We start from the raw sequence: 22,146 nt of genomic DNA, 5'->3' as shown, positions 1-22,146 counted from the left end.
ACAGATTAAATATTGCCCAGTGGTTATTGTACTATGAAGCCTTTATAACCATTGTAGCCCTCTATTTTTTGTCATGAAGTCGATTCATGACATACATATCCTTCTGGTCAAAGTATTTATCATGTCAAATTTTTAAAGACAGGTCTGTTTTTAGCATGTATTTTTGGTTTAGTCACTTTATTATGTTAATCTATCAATATTGCTTGGTTGATTAATAACAAAATCAGTGGTGCTGAAGTTCTCTCAATAGCCCTGAAAATGCTGAATGATATATGACATTGTTGGTAGATCAAGAAATTTGTTTTTGAATGTGAACCCTTCCTCTTTTCCTTAGACCAGCTATGATTACTTGAACAGGCAAAGGTTCACCAATTAGACTAGGAATACAGAGACTAAGCAAGTTGGCATTATGCCTGAGAACATATTTTTGTTGTTGTTGTTGTTGGTGTTGTTTTTTCCCTCAGGTTTTTAAGAGAGAAGTAAAATACTTGACATTAAATTCAACCATACGGATATAAAAGTCAGTAAATGTTTCTGCTTTTAAGAATCACAGACATAATAATGCTGTGTTAAAAGAAATGACAAATAAGCCTACTGTACACTTGTGGAAAAACGGAAAACAAAACAATTTAAGACAGAATGCTCCTGTCAAGAAAAGGTTTTTCTCAGTAGGGTACAGAATGGTTGCCATGGAGACCCATGTTAATTGCTGCTGCTGCTGGAAACTAGTCAACAAGGAGAGCTCTGTGTAGTTTGAAGTGCTCTGCTAAACAAATATGCTAGATAAATTCATAAAAATAGGGAAAGAAGAAAAGTTCCCTGCTTTTGCTCCATGATTAATTTCGAGAGTAAACGGCTCCTCTGTCAACTCTTCGCTGTAATCAACTGGTGATGAAAGAAACTAAAAGAGGAGATTGCTAGGGTTTTTGTTTGTTTGTTCCCTGGCTCCTTGCATTAATCAAAGAGACCAGCATTGGCAGATTCCACCGGTCCTAACACATTTCTGAGAATAAGTGGGCAAACCATATCCTTAGATGAATTCTTAACCTTATGTGCTTTCTGCTTAGCAAGTTTCCCACAAACTACAGGCGTTTAAAAAAGTCATTGTCCATCTTCTCTGTTCTCTTTGGTTATTATTGTGCTACGAAATATTGCCCATGAAGATTCTCTTTGTACCAGCACCTGAAAGTACTTGAAGGATTTTAAGCCACTTTTAAGTGGACATAGTAATTCATTGTCATTTCCAAATTATAATTGAATATATATAACTAGAGAAGATTTTTCAGTAATCTTATGGAGGAAGGTACGATGCAATTAACTATGTTATGAAACTCTGAAAACTAAAACACTGATGCTGAAAAAAAGAAAAATGAGAAGAAAAGTATTTTAAGCCATCCCTCCATTATTATTTAATAATGTCATTATAGATAAGCTCAGTAATAACACCAAGTTAGTTCCAAAGCAAAGTTATGTCCTAAGAAAAATTTCAAACAAGCAAAAGCAAAGTTATGTCCTAAGAAAAATTTCAAACAAGCAAAATCAAAGATAAAGACTTCCTGCTAGAATCTATAAGTAGCAAAGTAATGAGACATTAAGTGAGAAAAGTGCAAAGTCCAGTATATTTAGCAAAAAGCAACGATGTTGATAGAATTTTTATTTCTTCATGTCCAAAGATATTCTAGAATAAAAATGATTATCTTGTGTTCTAGAGTAATTAATGTATCTCATAGAAAATATTATTAATTGAATTTCTTCCCAAATCTAAGGTTAAAAAGTTTTATTATGTAAGACAAAGAAAAAACAAATAATAGTAACTTTAAAGTTATCTTCATAAATTTGCAAATAACATAAATCTTACTTTAAAAAATATCTCTGAGAGCTCTGTTGAAATAAAATTTTATATTCATTTGACCCAGCTCTTCCCTTTTTGGTTACTTCCCCCAAGTTAAAGACATCATATTATAGTGATACATGCATGCCCATGTTTATAGCAGCACAGTTCATGACATTTAAATCTTGGAAGCAGCTTATATAGCCACCAACAGACAAATGGATAAAGAAAATGTGGTTTTTACATATAATGGAGTACTACTCTGCCATAAAGAAAGTTAAGTGGGTCATTTGTAGGAAAATGATGCACCTCGAGACCATAATGTTAAGTAAATCAAATCAGACATACAAGCATAAATATTGCAAGGGTCCTCTTTATTGAGAAACCCAAAATATAAATAAAGAGCAAAATAAGATAGATAGTATGAAATGGGAAGATAGATCTTTCCCAACTGGAAGTGGATCAAGAGCTGGGGGGACAGAAATGAAAAAGGAATTAACATGTGTTACGCAGATGTACCAACTCCCTGCAAAGAATGTAAGCATTATTTACTGCCATCACATACTCACACAAATTAAATATATACAATGATGATTCTGCTGCAATGTTCACTATTTTAATCTGTTACTATATTTCTCCTCTTATATTGGCTCTCACAATACCATACACACTTCTAGAAATGCTTCCCAACCGTAGGTGCCATCTATTTCGTAACTATAGTGGCCCAAGCAGTCACTCTTTATGTGAAGACAGTCAAGTTTTGTAACAGAATGCAGATGGTTTCTATAAGTGTAAAACTGTAACTCATTCCTGAAATAGCTCTGGTTGTTCTGTTGTAGGAGCCCAGCAAACAGAGAAACTTAGAAACATGCTGATGGAGTGGTGGCATTGAAATTGCAAAAGCAGGATGGTATCTAGGTATATGGGATGTAGGACAAGAAGACAGATTTGCATGTGGTCGAAGGTGGGGTTCCAGGGGTGTGAGGCTGTGCTTACAGACAATCTGAATAAAACAAAGATGGGACTGAGGAAACAGGAGCAAAAGTGTTCAAGACATGATTTATTTACTTCCTAATTTTTCTTAGAACTGGCCCCAGATGCTATAATAGCCATGAACTATCCCTTGTCTGTAAAGCTTCACTTGCCCTGAAAAGGCACCTAGTGAAAAGATACATGGGCATTCTTGAGGGTATGGAATATCAGCTCTCATAAAAGGGTCTTAAAATTTTCATTGGAAAATACGTCAATGATAAAATATGACAAACCATTTTCTTTTCTTCCTGACATTTAAGAAAAAAAATTCTAAATCACAATTTGTATCTTTATTTTTTCAAAATTGAATTGCAATTTTAATATTTTATATAGATTATCCCTGAGCATGAAGCAAAAGACTAATTTCTGTTTCTAAGAATATGCCTAAAAACGTTGGCTTCACTGATCAGGAATTTGAGGCCAGCCTGGACAACATAGTAAGGTCTGATCTAAAACAAAACAAAAATAGAATAAAGTAAAATAAAACAAGAAAAAGCCATTTTCTTTGCTGCAATATTTGTATTGTAGCACAGAAAAGCTCCAAAGAGAGGAACTTTATTACTACATCTTTTTTCCTTTCTGTGTTGAAGATCAAACCCTAGTCCTTGCACATGGTACACAAGTGCTCAATCACTGAGCCAGACTACACGTCCACCCTTATTCCAGTCTTCTCCACACAACGCAGACATCTATTTTTCAATCTGATGCTAGCCAATAGCCATTTTTTAAAAGAAAGAAAAAAATGAACTTGGACATTAAGATGTAAAATGGAATAAGGAGAAAAAGTATCTGCTGAATTGATTTACTTTGTAAACTGCTTCATAAAATAATAGTTTTTCTTCTTATTATTTTCCTTGAAAAAAAAAGGTTTTAATATAGAAATAGAAGCATTCTCAAATCTAATGTGACAAAAAGAAAATGAAGCTATTTAAAAGAAAAAAATGAGTATATCTAATTAAAACAAAACATTTTTCTCTAGTTAATGTAGAAATATCCTCCATTAACTCAAGATGGAAATACTGATTATTGCCCCCAAATTTACTGCTTACAAATTATTTCATAGGCTCCAAGAGAAATAGAGAAAAATGGTGGCATTGTGTTCAGGGTGACCTTCGACAATATAGTAGATAGCTCCCTCCAACATAACACTAGTATACTCTTTTAAAGGAGTACAATTAAGTGGATGACATAAAACATCTCTTTCCTCCCAGGTTCAGATTATCCATTGTCAGAAATGAGATTGCTGAGCTTCTGATTCAGAGCAGCAAATCACACTTACAGCCAGAGAACAAAAATGGATGTGTGGTTTGGAGTTCCACTTGCAGATGTTTCAATGACATTTTTACTCCAAGTCAATTATGACATTGGCTGAATTCTACAGGAATGAGCTGAAAAGTTATAGAGCTGTTTCTTAGCTGTTCGATTATAGACATCACTTGGAAAGTTCACTTATCCTGACATTTTACACTCTCTCCAGTTTAGTAACTTTTATCATCAAGAAAATATCTTACTGACATCTTCAGTCAGCAATGTATTTTCCTTATTCCCAACCTTCGTTCCTACTTTTCAACCATCTCTGTGATGTCCTTTCACTACAGTAATCTGGAATTCCTACTGAATTCCTTTATGTTCCAATCATTAGTTTCAAAGTCTCTACACTGATTCTAGTCTCCGCCACCTCTATTTGTTTACTTGTTTGTTTGTTTTGTTTAGACGGGGTCTTGCTATGTAGCTCAAGATAGCTTTGAACTCATTTTGTAGGTTGTCCTTGAACTAGTGCTAATCCTCCTTTCCTCAGCCTCCCAATGTGCACCATTATGCCTGTCTTGGGGTATAATTTTGGCAGCACCATTTTGTTTATGTGATTGCCACCCTCAAAACTGTAAATGGTTTCTAAGTATTTTTCTATCTTAATTCAAAACTACTTGGAGCTATTATAGAAAGTAAGTACTGCATTATATATAACAAGAAAGATGGATAAAGCACAGTTCCTACCTCAAAGCACTTGCAATACTGTGACTGGGATCAATGCTTTTAGAAAGATACAAAGGACTTGTGAGTGTTCAGGTAAGAAGAGTCTCAGTAGAGAGAACGAAATCAGCATCTTCTCAGCCTCTGACCAAGGTAGACTTCTGAGGACCTTTTTCTTAAAGTGGTGACCTTCCACAGTGTCTCCCCATCCTCCTTGCCCAATGTGCATGTGAATGAAGCCATTGCAGGCTTAGGGGCAGGCTGGGGTTTCACAGAGAAGCTCTTCCATTTGGTCAGAGGACTGAGGCTTCATGCTGGAGATGCTCCTGTGAGCATGAAGAGTCATGTGCTAAAACAGCCTTGACCTGTGTTTTCAAACAGAAAGTCTGAAATTTTTCAGGCTGCTTAAGATGAATCACCCCTAGCAAAGACAGTTTTTCTCTGCTCTTGATTCTTCCCTTTTTATCTGGCTTTGCCTACTGCCTTCTGAAGTTCTGAGAATTCCTGAAATTGAAGGCAAATAACAATTTACTCTCTAGGTTCTGATAACCACCCAGGATTTCTTAAAAATTGCCAAGCACCAAGGGACATGTACTTTTCTCTTTCTCTGGTCACCGGCCTGGTGTATTTCTTATGAGTGTTGTGGAATGGTGGCTCATTCTATGAGACTAAGCCACACAGAGCGGGCAGCTCGAGGTTCACTGTCTTTTCCCCCAGGACACATGATGCCTGGTCAGCTAAAGGTGCAACTGCCAGTCCTGCAGCGCAGCTCCAGTTGTTCTGATCATCTGTTCTTGATATGAATTTCCAGACTCCCCTGACAGGTGGAGCACATGCTCTCTGTAGTGTGTCAGGGAGCAGTGAAGTGTGAGGAAATGTGGGGAAAAGAAAATGACCTGGCACGCTGAGGCGGAAAGAATCCATGCATCGCAGTAGCTTCGGGATGAAAGAGAGAGGAGTGGCGACCATTAGGTATTTCTGCATCCACTTCACAACCTCTCAGATGCAGTAAAACCAAAGCTGTGTCTCAGTGTGGCATTTGGCATAAACTTGAGATACCTTTCTCAGACATAAGCTACTGATACTGTAAAAGTGGATATCTGTTTACGTTTATAAACATACACTTACATATATTTGTATACATACTTTTCAAAAACATTATTGCTTAATGATGAATATATTCTCAAGAGAATCGAGCAATTTATTTTGTTCAAATTTCTCTTATGTTTTTCATTTCTCTTTTGTGAGCAGGGATTAACTAAAAATAGAATAAGCAACAGATAAAAGACTATGCATAACCCAGAGGAAAAACAAAAGCTTAGTCTAGAATTGAACCTCAGAAAACTCATTTCCATTTCTGATAATTTTCATCTGTATTACAAATTTAAAAGATTTTATGAACTGTTGGGATTTTTTTTTCTGAAAAGAGTTTCTAATGCTCCCTCTCAACTGGAAAACATGAAAAGAAAATATGATAATAAAACATGATAACAAATTAGAAAGGAAGAAGCTTGGTAAGACTTTGGAAAATATAGAACTGAGTGAAAGGTCGGGTTCAAAATACAAGGAGAATAAAAGTAGATTTACACTTAATAATAATTTTTACAAATAGTTCTGAATTCTTAGTGGAAAACTTGCATCGATAAGAACACAAACTCAACAAAATAAATTTTCTACATGTCAGTGGGTCAGATACTTTTCTTAGTGCTTGTGAAATAGTTATGTTATTTATTTAGTAAAAAACAAGAACTTAAACTGATTTCCACAGTGCATGGCGTATTTTCTTTAAAAACACACATAGAAGTAAATGAATATATAAATTAGTCAGTTTTAAAAGACCATGCTATATTGTGTTAGGTAGAGCCTTACTCTTCACACCTTCAAGAGTTCATAGATGATTAAAATTCTATGCAATAAAATCATACCTCAGTTTGTTGAGTCACTGAGCTTCATTGAAACAAGTCTCGAAAAACCAAATTTTCCTTATATTTTGATTCAAAATTGCTGGCTTAAGACATTGTCCTATTGACTCTGACTGAGGAGCACACATTGATTTTTATGGGATACACTACTGTATAACTTTATATTTAAACAAAGAGCCTTATTCAGTGCCCATCCTTTCCTCCGAAAACATCAAAAGCATTAGCTGATAACACCTGCGGTTTGTAAGCTCATACCTTACCCAGTGCAAGAGATACCATTCTCTACCATAATGTCCACGTGAGCTATCTCAAACTGGGTTCAGGTCCTACTATCGTTCTCCATCACAATGACACGACGGAGGCTAATGCCCATAACCGGCTACATCTGACAGACCACACAGGACAAAGCAAACACGGCAAATACAAACCTCATGGAACTGCCTCTAAGAAAAAGAAATCAGTCCTCGTCTTTTTTTCCAGCCCCGAATGCCTAACCTTCAGGAGGAAAACACTGAAAAGATGCCCATTTTCTGTCCTGATCCAGGAGTACCGCCAGGCCCGACGCTCCGCAGTGAGGCCCTGTGGATTTCTGCAGATCCGCCCTTGAATGCTGAATGACTGCTCTGCACACTCCTCTCTGCAGAGCTCAGGGAAATGGCAGCCAGAGCAATGAGTGGTTGGCATGGCAACAAGGAAAAGAAAAATTCTGCAACCTCTTGTATTGTTAGGCCAGCTTGTTTATTTGCTTCAGGAGGTAGTGCTGTAGGCCTTAGTCACTTTGCAGAAGAATGGTTGTTTGCTATTTCGCTCTCCATAAATCAGTGTAGTATTATATACAACAGGTCATATTTTAAATGAGATGTTGGCTCCTACTAGTCAATCTCAAAACTAGAAATGAAGGCAGAGGAGAACAGGAGCATAAGAAAAGGCAGGTTAGAATTTTCAAAGATTGAAAAAAAAAAAGGGGGGGGACAGAGAGAAGCTAAAAGCATACTAGGCTTTTTGCATTTAGAGGTACCAATTTTTCCCCCAGCAGATTATAACTGCAGCAACAACAAGCATATATATTTGAGTCTGTCCATCACTGGCTGCTGGAGTCACATGGATATTAAAGCACAGATTAAGGCTTTGGAAGACATAGCTCCCTTGGTCAACCTCTGAAAAGGTGACACCTCTCCCCTCATAGGCCGGGAGCAGACTGAAACACATGCCCAGAAATGCTGGGGAAACAAAAAGATCCTGAGAAATCCTGAGGAATAAAGTGAAGAAATGTAAATCTCTACTTTTAACACCAAGAACGAGCTGGTGTTGGCCTTTGTTGATTACAAAGCCAATTTGTACAGTGACTACTGTTTCTTACCTGTGTTCAAAGCACTGTAACCTTAGGTTAATCATAATCCCTACAGTCTGACTTTAAATACCTCAATGTTTGGTATGTATCAACATCTTAGGGCTGTTTCTTTCTTTACTCAGGCTGAAAATTGGGAATAAAGTTATGATTTCATGCCATGCTTAACGGTACTTGAATGTGAGAGTTCTGCAACAGAAGAAAAATGATCCTCTTTGCCTATAATGAGTGCTGTGACTGACTTCTAGTTCCAATCTGGCAGAGGGGACATCAAAAAGAACATTAGTCTAGAAGACAAGAGAGGTGGGTTCTGGAAATAGTCATGTGATCTTAGATGGGTGACTAAACCTATAAATAAAAGATACGTAAGAGGTCACCTTACAGGTCCCTCCTAGCTTTCTGTCTTATTATCCATAACTATGATAGAAAATCAGTAGATTCCATTAGTGCTGTCTAATAAAGGGCACATCCTAAAATTTAAAAAAGCACTGTAGTCCTGAGAACCAGAAAAGGTACAACAAAACAAACTGCCCCTCATTAAAAAGAACTTCAAAATTTTTCACAGCCATGAGGATGTCTGCACAGCCAGATAAATTATAAACTATAGAAAAATCCCATATTGCTTCTTGTATGGGGGACAGTTCCATAGGAAGAATCGTACTGGATTCCCGAGCATGATGTTCATAACGTGCTCCCAGTGTTCTCTCTTTGCAACCATAGGCAAGTCATTTAACGATTCATTACTGTAACAGTTCTTATTTGTAAATGAAGACACTAATGACTGGAATCAAAATCTTTGAATTTCCAAGTCTCTTATGTAAAATGTTATACTATTTGCAGATGTCCCGTGTACATTTTTCCATATACTTCAAATAATCTCTAGATTGCATAGAATACGTAGTACAATGCGAATATTATGGAAGTAGTTGTTACAATGTAATGTTTATAGAATAGTGACAAAAGCCTGCCTTTTTAGTATAGATGCAGTACTTTTCCCAAATATTTTTGATCCATCATTGGTTTTACCTATAAATGTGGAAACCTACCAACATGAGAGCAGACTGTATTTTAATAATAGCTCTGTAAGCAGCTCTTGAGGGACAAATAGGGAATTAGAAAAATATTTTCCTCTCAACTGATGGAAAATGAGTGATGCTAAAGTGATGGCATTTTTCAGAACAGGTTAAGAAATAGGAAACTACTACTTTGTGGACACGAGCGTTTGCTGATGATCCTATAAACAGACAGAATATAGATGAGAAGCTTACAGATGAGGTGCCTCACTTGTCACTGAGTGGCAAGTTTATAGGAACCAAAACGCATTCCTTTGCCATGTTCAACACAGTGGAAAAAAAGAGGCAGGAAGAGATTATCACACGCTGTTACTCTTCTTATTCATATTTTGAAAAACAATTTTTAAATGTTGCCGTCATCTCAATATAACAAGAATTTTCTTTAGTGGCTAGATTCTCAATACCATCACATTTCTCTTTTTATGCTTTTGTGGCATAGTTTCGCAAAAGAACAGTCCAGCAATTAAAAAAAAAAATCTTAAAGCATCAGAGATTATAGCTGAGAAAATAATTTTATCTTTCTATGGACTAGCTTTAAACTATATGGAAGTAGATAAAACCTTGAAGAGTGAGTTGTAAACAATATAACTTAAACTATTATTTCCTCCTAATATTCCCTATCCTTCCTGCCCTTGGTCTTAGTGCAGAAGATCAATGATAAGCTGACTATGGACTGTCATTTTTAAATATTATTATGGCCCATGCATGAAAATTAACTCTACAAAGGGTGAGCTAGGGAAAATAAGAGCTTTGGCTAAGTAGGCTCATCTTGTGAAGGAAGGGAGAGGGTGGAACACATAATTGCAAGCCACTGATGACACAATCTTATTTATAGAGATGAATGGAAAGAAATAACTTTGCAGAAAATTTATGTCTAAAAATGAAGAGAGAACTATAGAAAGAAAAAAGAGAAAGATTTTTGGATTCAAGCATGACATAGAGCTGAGGTCTTGTTATCCTTGAGAATTCTTCATGTGAACTGTTTTAAGGAGCATCTTTTTTATTTGTTGGTTTGTCATTACTATTGTTTATTTTTCTGTTTCAGAGCCTTGCTATGTTGCTTAGGTAGGCTTTAAACTCATGTGTCCAGGTGATTCTTCTATTTCTCTTTCCCAAGCAGCTGGGTCTATAGGCATGTAGCACCATGCCCAGCCAGGATCACCTTTTACAGGGGAAAACTGCAACATTCTGACAGATTGTATATGAATGATCAAAGAATAAGCTGGTATATAGCTTCTTTAAAATAAACAAGTATTTCAAATATATTGCCAGCTCATATCCATGGTCTCCATCATTGAAAAATAGCATTTTTAAAGACCATATTTGAGATTTAAGAGCACTTCTTTTATTGGAGATTACTTCATTGCATAATTTATTAAAGTTATCCATAAATCAGCAATGATAAAAATTATCATTTATTAAGCTAGTGTTTGGAGTGAAATTAACCACACAGGAACTTAATGAAATATTTTTTAGATGTATGAGAAAATATAAATTTTATATTTTCCTTTATTTATAACTTTCCACATTCACATATTTTATGGTTTTGATATTTTGACCTGTTATTTTGAAGAGAGAGTTAGTTTAAAATTCTATCATAGTTTGGGTTGAAAATATCACTGTGGTAGCTGACTGCTGATTATTTACCACCTCTGTCACTATAAACATACATATAAAACCTTGGCAATCAACTCCCAAAGATAATATAAGACTCATTGATACAAGTTAAGCTGACTTCAAAATTAATTCAGGAAGCTCCTGAAACTGTATCTTAAAAGAAACATCTGTTAGTCTTTTTTAAAACTTATTTTCTCAAAGAAGCAGGCAAGGACAGACTGACCTGGCAAATATATTTTTCTGATGCCGATGCACTTAAATACTTCATTAAGATCATTGAACAAATGCACCAGTAAAGGATATTCTCTGCTGCTTTTCTGAACAAGCACCACAGTGAATGAGAATCAAATGACGAGTGTCCAAGCGACAATGCTAGACTTTTTATAGTAGTTTCCCTATTAATTTGAAAAATATTTTTTTCCTTTTTGCATTCAGGTATTCATTGATTCATTCATTCTTTCATTCAATATACAGTCATTGAGGATTGGAGATGTGATACTGAGTACTCCAGGATATGGTGATGAGAAGAATCTTGTTCTACTACATTATCTCCATTGTTCCTCTCAACTGTTACACTCTAAGGTGTCCTCAACTGCTCATACCTCAACTCCTTTAAAATCCCTTAGTTTACACTCCTGATGTGCGAGCCCCATCCTTTTCAAGTTATGTTATGCCCAGCTGGAGAAAAATATTCCTTAGTCAAGAGTACCTATTGTCCTCATTGCTACCATCATCTCACCAATAAATAAGGGCTATCACTTCTTGGACTATTCATTTTATACACTTTATAATCTTACTTTAGTCTTCACTGCATCTGAGAGGTGAGAAAATATTTTAATTTCATTCTTAGCTACAGTATTTCTTCCTAATAAACTATATAAAGCTGTGCATAGTTTCTGGATTCTCAAATCAGATTGGATGTTGCTACCTTCTCTTCCTGATCTGCATGGATTTCTGTAAGGTACCCGCTTTTTATCAGAGCAACTGCTGAAAATTCAGCTTTCAAAGATGTCATATTCAAAAGGAGTACAGTGTCATCTAATGTAGAAACTGTGAGTCTTCTTGAGTTAATAGCTGAGGTAGTGCTTGACAGAGGCTGAGTGTCATGGTATTTTCCTTAATATTTAAAATACCTGGCTGTATCTCTGTCAGTTTGGTTACCACTGCAAGAGGCATCAGTACACAATTTGAGAATACTGGCATTTGGTATAAACAATCCCTCTTCAAATCTGCCTTTCTGTACTTCTCATTTGACCCTTCATGTTATCCTCTGGATCTGAATTTACTTCATGCACAGGTCTTGTGTGCTGTAACAGCATCTGATCCATGAAGTTGAGGGTATATTTCTTGTATACATCCTTGCACAGAAGCTAACATGAGGTCTTGTACATAGAAAGTTCTCCACAGTAGTTTTTGGTGTGAGTAGATTTTTAAAAATATCCCTGAGTACTCATGTACTTTCTCCTCTGTCATTTGAAGTGCTTTCCACAATTCCATATTAAAATTTACATATGTACACATAAACTTGTTTTGTGTACGTTTATGAGGGAGGTGTTGGTGCTATGAATGAAACTTGGGAACTTACTCATGCTAAGGACACACTTTATCACTTTTACACACTTTAATATATTTTTTAATATATTTTATATTTTTAAATATATTTTACTATCCATAAATGTTTAGGATTAATTGTCTGATTTGAGGATTACAGAACCAATCCTCAAACAAGTAAGTGATGACTTTGAAGGTGGCATAGCTTTTGTTCTCATAATTTGCTCACTCTTTTGGATGGTAAGTTGCTGTATGCAAGTCAGTGAGTTTAAATACATTAAGTTCTGAATTATAAAGGAAAATGATGATGAAAAATAATACAGTGCAGGCTAATATTTCTGTGCCATAAATGTTGCAAAATAACTGCTACTAATGATAATATAATCAATAATAGAGTAAACTGTTGGTAGAAGTCATATTGTGAAAAGAAAGTAAACTAAATTATGTTTGCCTTCAAGTACCTGTATATCATTTTTAAATAGCTGAGAAAGTTTGAAATGGTTCCTATATCTATACATGTATGTTTGCTTTGTTTTTAATCTTTTTCTTTTGAAGTTTGTGAATGGATTTTATATATCTTTCTATAAAGTAAATAGGTTTCTAATCAATTCTTAAACTGAGGGCCAACATCAGTCATGGGAATCAAAGAGAAAAGTTTTTTAAATAGATTAAAATGCTGATAATTTCTAGCAAAATATACACACATGAGCTATTTTTCTGTAAAAATCAAAGCAATAAAAATTAAAAGGGAAATGGAATTGAGATTATAACTAATTTGGGGACGTCAGACTAGTGACCATGTCTTTTCTCTCCCTTTTGTGCCTGTTTCTCCTGTGCTGTTTCAACTGCAATTTCAGCCCTAACCCTAGTGAAAGGAAAGAAGTACAGTAAATTACTTCACCTTCAGACTAACTAAACTGACTACAAAGCACAAAGTAAGTACTCATGACAGTGGGCCCTTAGTTACCTGCTGTTTCTCTGTCAGCTGAGGTCAGCTCTCCATTGATCCCATTCTCTTTGGTATCTGAATAGGTGCCCTGTGGCCCATGCTCTCCATAGGCGCCCTCTTCATCCTCTCTGTATGGGAATCCATTGGCACTTCGGACAAGTCCGTCCCCTGCCCCAGCTTGGTCCTTAATCTCAGGTGGATGTGGGTGTGCAGATGCCTCTGTCAATTGAGCTGAGGTCCAGTGAGGCGCCTTCGCTTCATCTTTTCGTTCATCTGCCATTCTTCAAAACTATGCAATTTCTGCAAATGGAACAAGACAAATGGTAACCATCCATCACTTTGGAGAAATCTGATCTGATACCAGTAGTATCAAGATGAGGAAAATTTGTAGCATAATCACTGGTGTGCTATAGTCAAAAAGGCATTTCAATAACCCTCTTCTTTTCCTCTCTCCCTCTTTTTTTTTTTTTTTTTTTTTTTTTTTGGTGCTGGGAATTGAACCCAAGGTTTTGCATAAGCATTCTACCACTGAACTGTATCCTTAGCCCTTTTTATTTTGAGACACAGTCTTGCTAAGCTGACCTCAAACTTCCAATGTACCTGCCTCAGCCTTCCAAGTAGTGGCAAATGCCACGGCTCAATAATCCTCTTTTAATGTCAAGAACTAGCCATTGCTTTTTTGTTGTTTTTTGAGACAGGGTGTCATTATGTAGTTGAGACTGACCTGGAACTCACTATGTAGCCCAGGCTGGTCTCAAACTCACAGCGATCCTTCTGCCTCTGACCCTGAGTGCTGGGATTACAGGCGTGTGTCACCATGCCCGACAAGCCATTGTTGATTCTTTGCGTAATACAGTTTCTAAAGTATTTATCCTTGGAATATATTAGCACCATCATTCTATGAATGTTCTTAAGAAAACTAATGTTTGAAATTTAAGGATACATCTTAACTAATTTTCATTGATTTGAGGTCTTGAATGTTGACTGCCCATTAAAGTCAAGGAATCTTTTAGCCTAGGGGAAGGAAATCTGTACTATGAACAAGAAGAAAAAAAAAAACTGGATAGAAAAGTGTGAGAGAGAAACTATAAAGGAAAAACATTAGGTCATTGCAAATCACTCCAGAATTCTCTTAAAGAACAAGCTTCAGTGGAACCTAGAAAAGACTGGCTAAAATTTCAGTTTCAAAGTTCAATTTAAGCCATAGGCAGATATGCTTTTCTGAAATACTGAAATTAAAAGAAAGATAATTTTGTCTTAATTTTTCAACAGGTTCTCTTTATCCCTATGCATAGCTTAAGAAGGAACAACATTTTGTATTAATATATAATACAGAGAAAGGATAAAAATACAGTATTAGGCCCATGTTTAATCTTGTGGCATAATTTCACAACTGAGTTAAATAAGATCTGAGAAAGTTAAATTATCGAAATGTTAGGAAGCTGCAAGTTACAGCAAACAATGGACTATCTGAGGGGGAGGTGCTCTATAAATGTTGAGCGGCAGATACCACACAACCTTCTCTTATATGTGGAGGCTGCCAAGTTTGGAGATGTAATGGATGAGAGGTGATTCACCATTCAGTTTGGAAAACTGTTGCCAGTGACGTAGCCTCATTGATGACTTATGTTTCCCTCAGTAAGAATGAAAATATAGGAGATGGATGTTATTGATAGAAACAGAATACCTTCCTATATTCAAAAATGTAAGCAAAGCAAAGATCTCCAAACAAGCAAACAAAAAACGCCTAAAGCCCAAACTACTTGTTATTGCCAAGGTCTGTGTAGACACTACAGATAAATTCAGCTGTTGTGAAAGTAAGCTTTTTGATCAGGTTTCTAAAAGCACCTGTTCGTTTCTAACTGAATTTCAAATCAGTCCTCAGCTTCCACTGCTTCCTAGTCCTACCAAGTAGAGCTAGGTGAATTCAATCATTTAATTCAGTTTCAACACCAAACCATCTCTGAACTCTTTACCAAAATGGTGGCACTGATCTTTTGTAAGAACATACTTAAATGAGATGTGAGGTTAGTTCTTCAAACACTGATTGGAAGGCTTGTAAGACAAGGGACATCCCTGACTTACCAAATATGGGCAAAGGACTGTATACACAGAGTCGCTTTCTTATCTGTAAATCCAGGACAATTACTAGTTTATTGGCTTGTGTTATGATTAATATCTACAAGTCCCCCTTGAGCACATGTGTTCATAGGCAGGGCTTTTGGGAGATGATTGGATAATGGGGGCTCACAGTGACCTGCGGTTAGCAGGTGGGGTTTGGTCAGAAAAGGCGGGTCACTAGGGCATGGCCTGGAAGGGTTCATCTCTTCTCCACTCCCCTCTTCACTCTCTGCCTTGTCTGCCATGCCTTGGGCAGCTTTTCTTCACTCAGGGCCTTCTGCCAAGTTACCGATCATGCAAGGACTGAAACTCCTAAAACATGAGCCAAGATAAATCTCTCCACCTTTGAGTTGCGGGTGTTGGGTATTTTGTCCCAGCAATGAAAATGTGACTAAGACAGGTTGTTACAAAGTTAAAACAACACAGCCCCTACTGTGTTCAATAAATGATGTTTATTACATTTGCTGTTGTTTTTACAATTACATTGCTAGTTATACCACCGAACATTACATATTAAACATATAAGTTTATCTGGAATCGCTAGCATAAATAGGGGCTTAAACACTTAATCAAGTACAAGAGTAAAAGTTACTTATAAATTTGTCCCCAGATATTGCACAGGCACCCTGAATAAACATTCCAAGCCAGCCATGGCAAGTGTCCCAGAAAAAGAGCCAGAGTGAAAGCATGTATCTTTAGAATTAACCACTTCATGCACACATATAAAAAATTAGCAACATCTTTTATAAAGACAATTCTGCAATACATTCATCAATACATTCTACTATTGTCTTTAGTAAAATACTACTGGAAGACCTAAAATGAGAGTGTAAACATTACATTTCTGGAGCTGTTAGTACCTTCATGTGTCTAGATCATGAAAGAACCCAGATTCAAATTGTGACCTTCTCAATCACAATATTCTAATAGATTTGCTTCCAGCATCTGAACTATTACATGCTTCAATTTCTTTACTATTCCTTAAGCTGAATTAAAATTTCAATATTCTTTTTTTAATGTTTCATTATGGAAATAATATGGTCCGATCTCCTATTTTAAATAGGAAATTTTTCATAGAAGCACATCTTATTTATGCATCCTTTAAAAAAATTAACAGGGCTTATAATTTTAGGATAGTTTTAGATTTACAGGAAAAAATCGCAAATTTTAAAGAATTCCCATGATCTTACTGCACAAGTTCACTTATTTTGGACATCTTCTACTAGCATGGTATACGTATTATACCATGAATCAGTATGTATTATTATAATTAATAAACCAATATTGATACAATATTAACTACAATTAGCTAACATTTATCATTTATTTAGAGCACCTAGTTTTCTTTCTAATTTTGTTTTGTCCTAGCAATGACAAAGTGACTAAGGATTTCATTTAGGGTACTGTATTACTTTAGTTTTCATATTTCTTTTGGTTCTGCTGTGACTTTGACTTTCACAGCATTGTAGGATGCAGGTCAAATACATTGTAGAACATCCCTCTGCTGAAATCTGCCTGATTTTCTTCATGATTAGTCTTAGGTTAAATGTTTTGGAAAGAAAAATCAAAGAGGTGGTCTTCAAATAAGCTTGAGAGATGCTAAAGTATAAAGATAATGTATACTGTGAGCCTTCTGAGAGCTTTTTGTTGTGCTTCTAGACATTTCAATCTCAGAGAGACACAGGTATGTGCAAAATCTCTCAAACCACTGGCCACAGAGCCATCTTTCCAAGAAACTCGGCAACTATAAAGTGAACTCCTTTAGTTATTAATGTATGAATGTCTTGAATTATTTTCTTCCTAACTTTTCATTAAAAACTATTTTTGGAAGAATATGAAGATGGCTAACCACACTGATTTCACTTAATACCAGAGTCACTCATAAATAAATTTATTACCTAAAAAGCATCATCTAATATCCTGATAAGATTATTAGAAAATACTCCTTAAAATATGTGTAGGTTAATCAGATATTACTTTCTAATTTATTGGGCTTTTAAAATGTACATAATCTAACTACCTGTGAAATGACAATCAGTTTAGGAAAATTTTGAGGTACAATCCATATTGCTTTGACAAAGCTATTTTGACAGGAAAATATGATTTAAACGGATTGGTCCTTTCTTCTCAAGGGAAAGCTTTTTGAATTAAAGGAGACACAATATGGCCATCCTTAAGTATAGTCACAACTTATTAAAGTATCACCCACAGGACAGTAAATTTCACTTACTTTCCATTCTTCGTAACATAATTAAAAGTAATCACAACCTCTTTGATTTCTTCTTCCTAATGCATTATTATTTTATCTAATTTCTTTGAATCCTATGTGAATGTGGAATTAACGAAGATAGGAAGGCTGAGAACCAGGCAACTTCTCTAAATCCATAAAAGGGAACTTGTGAGGTACCAGGAACTGTAACATTCTGTTCTGACTTTGAAGGGAAAAGACTCCTCTATCTCCAAATGCAGATTCTCACAGTGAAAAACTGCCAAACAGCTGGGCATTTGCTCCATAACCTCTGGTTTGATGAAGCTAGCCGAGAAACTTCTGAACTCTTCCCCATATCCCCTGCAAAACCTAGCTTGATAGTATGAGCAAGGACATCTAAGTCTAAGTCACTGACTTATAATTTATGACATACTGCAATGAGATCTTAGCTGTTAGAATTAAAAATGAATGCCAACATCAAGACAGTTATAATAGTTATCTGTTATATGGATTTTAACAAAAGAAATCTAAGAAGTTTAAGCTTCTACTTAAGTCAGGATAAAATATTTGCTTGGCTTCATCATATTTCTTATTACAGGGCTCCCGTATTCTTTCCAATTACAGTATTCAGTGAGAACAATAGGTAAGAGAAGATCTCATGCTATGAGAAATGTTAGTTATAGATGTGAACAGTGAGCTTCAAACTTTGCTAAACTTTGTTGTTAAGCAATTTCTTCACGATATTGAGAGTTCTTTAAGGGCAGACCCTCATTAAAAGCTAAACCTTCAGTTCTTAAAATTCCAGTGTGTCGCCTCAATGAGCCTCAGATCTTGTTCTCCCATTCTAATGTAGATGTGACTTTATCTCAACTTCTGGACCACTGGGCACTGATACACTTTCATTCATTTCAGTGATAGATATTAATGAAAAGTATGATTCTTTAGTGCCTGAGAATTTATCCTTAGATTTTTCTTTCTTTCTTTCTTTCTTTCTTTCTTTCTTTCTTTCTTTCTTTCTTTCTTTCTTTCTTTCTTCCTTCCTTTCTTTCTTTCTTTCTTTCTTTTTTTTTTTTTTTTTTATGTAGTCCAGGCTGGTCTTGAACTCATAGCGATCCTCCTGCCTCAGCCTCCAGAGTGCTGGGATTTCAAAAACACGCCACCATCCCTGGCTTTATTGTTAACTTTTGATTCTGATGACATGAGGCAAACTATGAAACTTTGGGTTGATCAGATTTCTAACCCACTGAAGATCCAATCTATATCATCTTATATCAGCATAATAAAACTGCTATAACCAGACTATAACATACTTCCTACAGATTAAATTGAACATTGGGAATAGGGCTCAGTGGTAGTGTGCTGGCTGAGTTTTCACTAAGCCCTAGGTTTGATCCACAGCACTATAAAAATAAATAAAACAACTAGAGAAATAAAATAAATTCTACACTGAAATAGTGTGTGGATTAGTTTGCAGTTAACATATTTTTTCAGTGTGAGAGAGAAAAAATTTACTTTCCCAAAGGCAGCTCAGAAGTCTGCTTCTAAACCTGTAAAAACTCTATTGAAACATTGTCTTTTGTGATATGATCGTCCCTTGCATTAAGAATAATTGACAATGTGAAATAGGAAGAAAGGGGCTACAGGTGTGGGGAAAGTGGGATGGATAGGGGAAAGGGAATAAAGGAAAATAAAAAAATATGAGAAAATGAAAGTGGAAATGAAGTGCTTGTAAAGGGGGAGGGGGGAAGAGGGTGAAGGGAAGGCAGGGATGAGGGGAAAAAATGAGAACCAAGACCTGTCATGTAAAGGTACAAGATCCCAGTAATGAATGTAATTGTATTGTATACCTTAAATGTACCAATAAACTCATGAGGAAAAAAAAAGAATTTACCCAGTAAATTAATATATACTGGAATTGAGAAAGAAAATAAGATTACACCTATTTTGCTTATTTCTTATAATTATTAGCCTACCAGGCACTGTATCTTTTCTCATATTTCCTCTTAATTACCAGAAACTAAATTAAGTAGTATTAATAATAATTTAATAAGTATTTAGCCCATTTTAAGTTATTGTCACTGTGTTCTGCTCTTTAATATAATTAATTATAAAACTTGAATATAGGGCCGGGGATTTAGCTCAGCAGTTTGGTGGCCTGCCTTGCAAGCGCAAGGACCTGAGTTCAATCCCCAGTACCAAAAAAAAAAAAAAAAACTTGAATATTTTCTGAAACTAAAATTTATATCATAAATAAATAATTGCCATACATATTGTCTTCCAACATTTTGGTCTGTTTTTTAAACAAATAGTAGATGTTATTTAATATACAATAGTTCATTTTATTCATGTACATAAAGTAAACGAAATATGAAATAGGTATCATCACAATTTAATAATTATCATCAATGATTTAATAAAACATTAACTAATATTTTAGACTTTTGTAGCAGGTTACAAGGTAACAAACACTAGCAGAAAATTCTGATTTCTTGAAAGAAATAACTTTACTTAGATTTTTAAAAAGTATTTCTCCTCAGTCCATCTTCCTTGGAATAATACTCTTGATTATCCTCCTGGCAAATGTTGATAATAAGTAAATGATAATTTTAAACTGACAAATGACCTATGTTGGAAGTAGACAAATAACAAACTTATGCTGGTTGTCTTTAAAGAGTCTCAAACTGCATATGCATTTTAAAACACAATGCACTTATCTGGTGGTTTAGAAAGAGAAATATTTTTTTCTGACCTCCATCTATCATTGGATTGCCTGAATAGTGCACATGAAAAAAGTTTGATATATCCTGATGTTCTTGCACTTTCTGTTCTTTACAGCAGGTGACAAATGAACATAAATGTTTAAATGTACCAAAAAGTGGCTCTTGAACACATATGCCTTCAGGATTTGTGGACATGAGAAAATCAGGTACAACTGTCACGTTCCCTCAATTATTTAAAGAGAAGAAATAAGAAATAAACGGAAGAAAATATTTCAGACAGCTTTGCTGTCTTTCTGAGCTACTGATGAGCTGATTTTCTTTAAGCAAATCCAGAATTAACAGTACAAATATTAGACACATTTTACCAAAAAATAAGCCATTTCCTAATTTTCCACTTCCTTTAAAGTTTGGAGTGTTTCATGTGTCCTTCAAATTAATCCATATTAAAGCATTTTTAATCAATTACTTCTAACTATAAATAATAAATTAAAATTTTAGATTTGAGGCTTGCAAATTAGTAATGTAGTAGGCAATTCTGACACACCGAAGTTTGAAAACCAGTATGTTCACCCTACCCTGGGGCATAAGAGTTCAGAAAAGAAAAGGTGATAGACACAAGAAACATCACTGAAGAATGACTGAAGAAATGTTTATGGTGATTATGTTGATAGGTATCATGGCCATTTTCCTAAAGAGAAGCTGATCCTTTCATTTCCTCTGCCCAGGATACTTACAAGGAGTGGATGAAGTCCAAATATGAGGTAGACTTTTATTTTATCTTGAAGGGAATAAGGTATTCCCTAACACTGGAAAGAGGCGGAAATTCTCAAAAGAAAGTTTAAAATTATCCATTCCATAGTTAAACAAAGTTCTTCTGTGAAAACTATGACTAGTCCCTGGTCACTCTATAAACATCTTCAAATTGCCTTTAGAATATTTATTTTAGAATACTTCTTGACATTCATTAGTGGCTTATGACCGAAATGTACTTGTTTGTTTTCTTTATGTGTTAGATCACTGTGTAGATGTGGTGCACTAGGCAAGGTGTGAATGCATGGTAGATATTTCTGAACTCATAAATTCTCCAAAAAGTAACTGAATGATTTAAAATCTAGGTAATTCAGATGTGTGTGCTGAAAATGCCATTAAGTGGAGTAGAATTTTTTCTCCTGGGATTCCCATATAACCAGGAACCTCAATGTTTTTCTTTGGATTACAATATTAGGAGGATCACAGAGCACAGAAATAGTCACTGATTATAGTTATTAAACACAGTCAGGAGCTGGTAAAGGGAGAAATAATGAAGGCTGGGAAAGTCTGAAGGAAAAACACGTGTGTGCTGAATATGCATGTCTCCACTGTTAGAATGCTCTTGGCAGGGACAGTTGTAGAATGTTTTCTATGATATGTTCTGTCCTATCATCATGTAGTGTGCCAATTTAATCAAAACACCAGGATTATAATTATGTATTGCTTCATATCCAAAGAGGAACAAAAAATGAAACAACCAATTATATAATGGAATTAAACACGATTATTATTTCTTTGTTATACATAGGCCCAACTGTGCCTTGTACTATTAATAACTTATCAAAGGCTCACAACAGGAACTTATTTTGGTCCTTAAAAGGATCAGGATTGTATGCATGATCTGTGTATTTGCTTATAAATACTGGGGAGTTCTAAGCTTCAATGATTATTGATAAACTACCTACAACACTATATTCCTCCTCTTTGTTTCCTACGCAAAACATGGAGAAAAGTTCAGGGTGACATGAAAAACAACAGTTGAAAATCGAGAT

General features: G+C 35.4%; 1 protein-coding gene across 14 annotated transcripts in view; it reads right to left on the bottom strand.

Annotated features, from left to right (window-relative positions):
* Map2 (microtubule associated protein 2) overlaps positions 1–22,146 on the bottom strand; it is a 202,984-nt gene that overhangs the window by 56,931 nt on the left and 123,907 nt on the right. For all 14 annotated transcript variants that reach the window (XM_033764590.1, XM_033764591.1, XM_033764594.1 and 11 more), the window contains one exon: positions 13,313–13,594. In XM_033764590.1, coding sequence (XP_033620481.1) covers positions 13,313–13,574 — 262 coding nt within the window. In that variant the 5' untranslated portion in view covers positions 13,575–13,594. The remainder of the gene's footprint in view (positions 1–13,312; positions 13,595–22,146) is intronic.

This window comes from Fukomys damarensis, unplaced genomic scaffold, assembly GCF_012274545.1.
Source record: "Fukomys damarensis isolate Sample0158 unplaced genomic scaffold, DMR_v1.0_HiC HiC_scaffold_16, whole genome shotgun sequence".
NCBI classification, from domain to species: Eukaryota; Metazoa; Chordata; class Mammalia; order Rodentia; family Bathyergidae; genus Fukomys; species Fukomys damarensis.
Note: the sequence above shows the minus strand (reverse complement) of the source record. Positions and strands in the feature narration are given on the sequence as shown.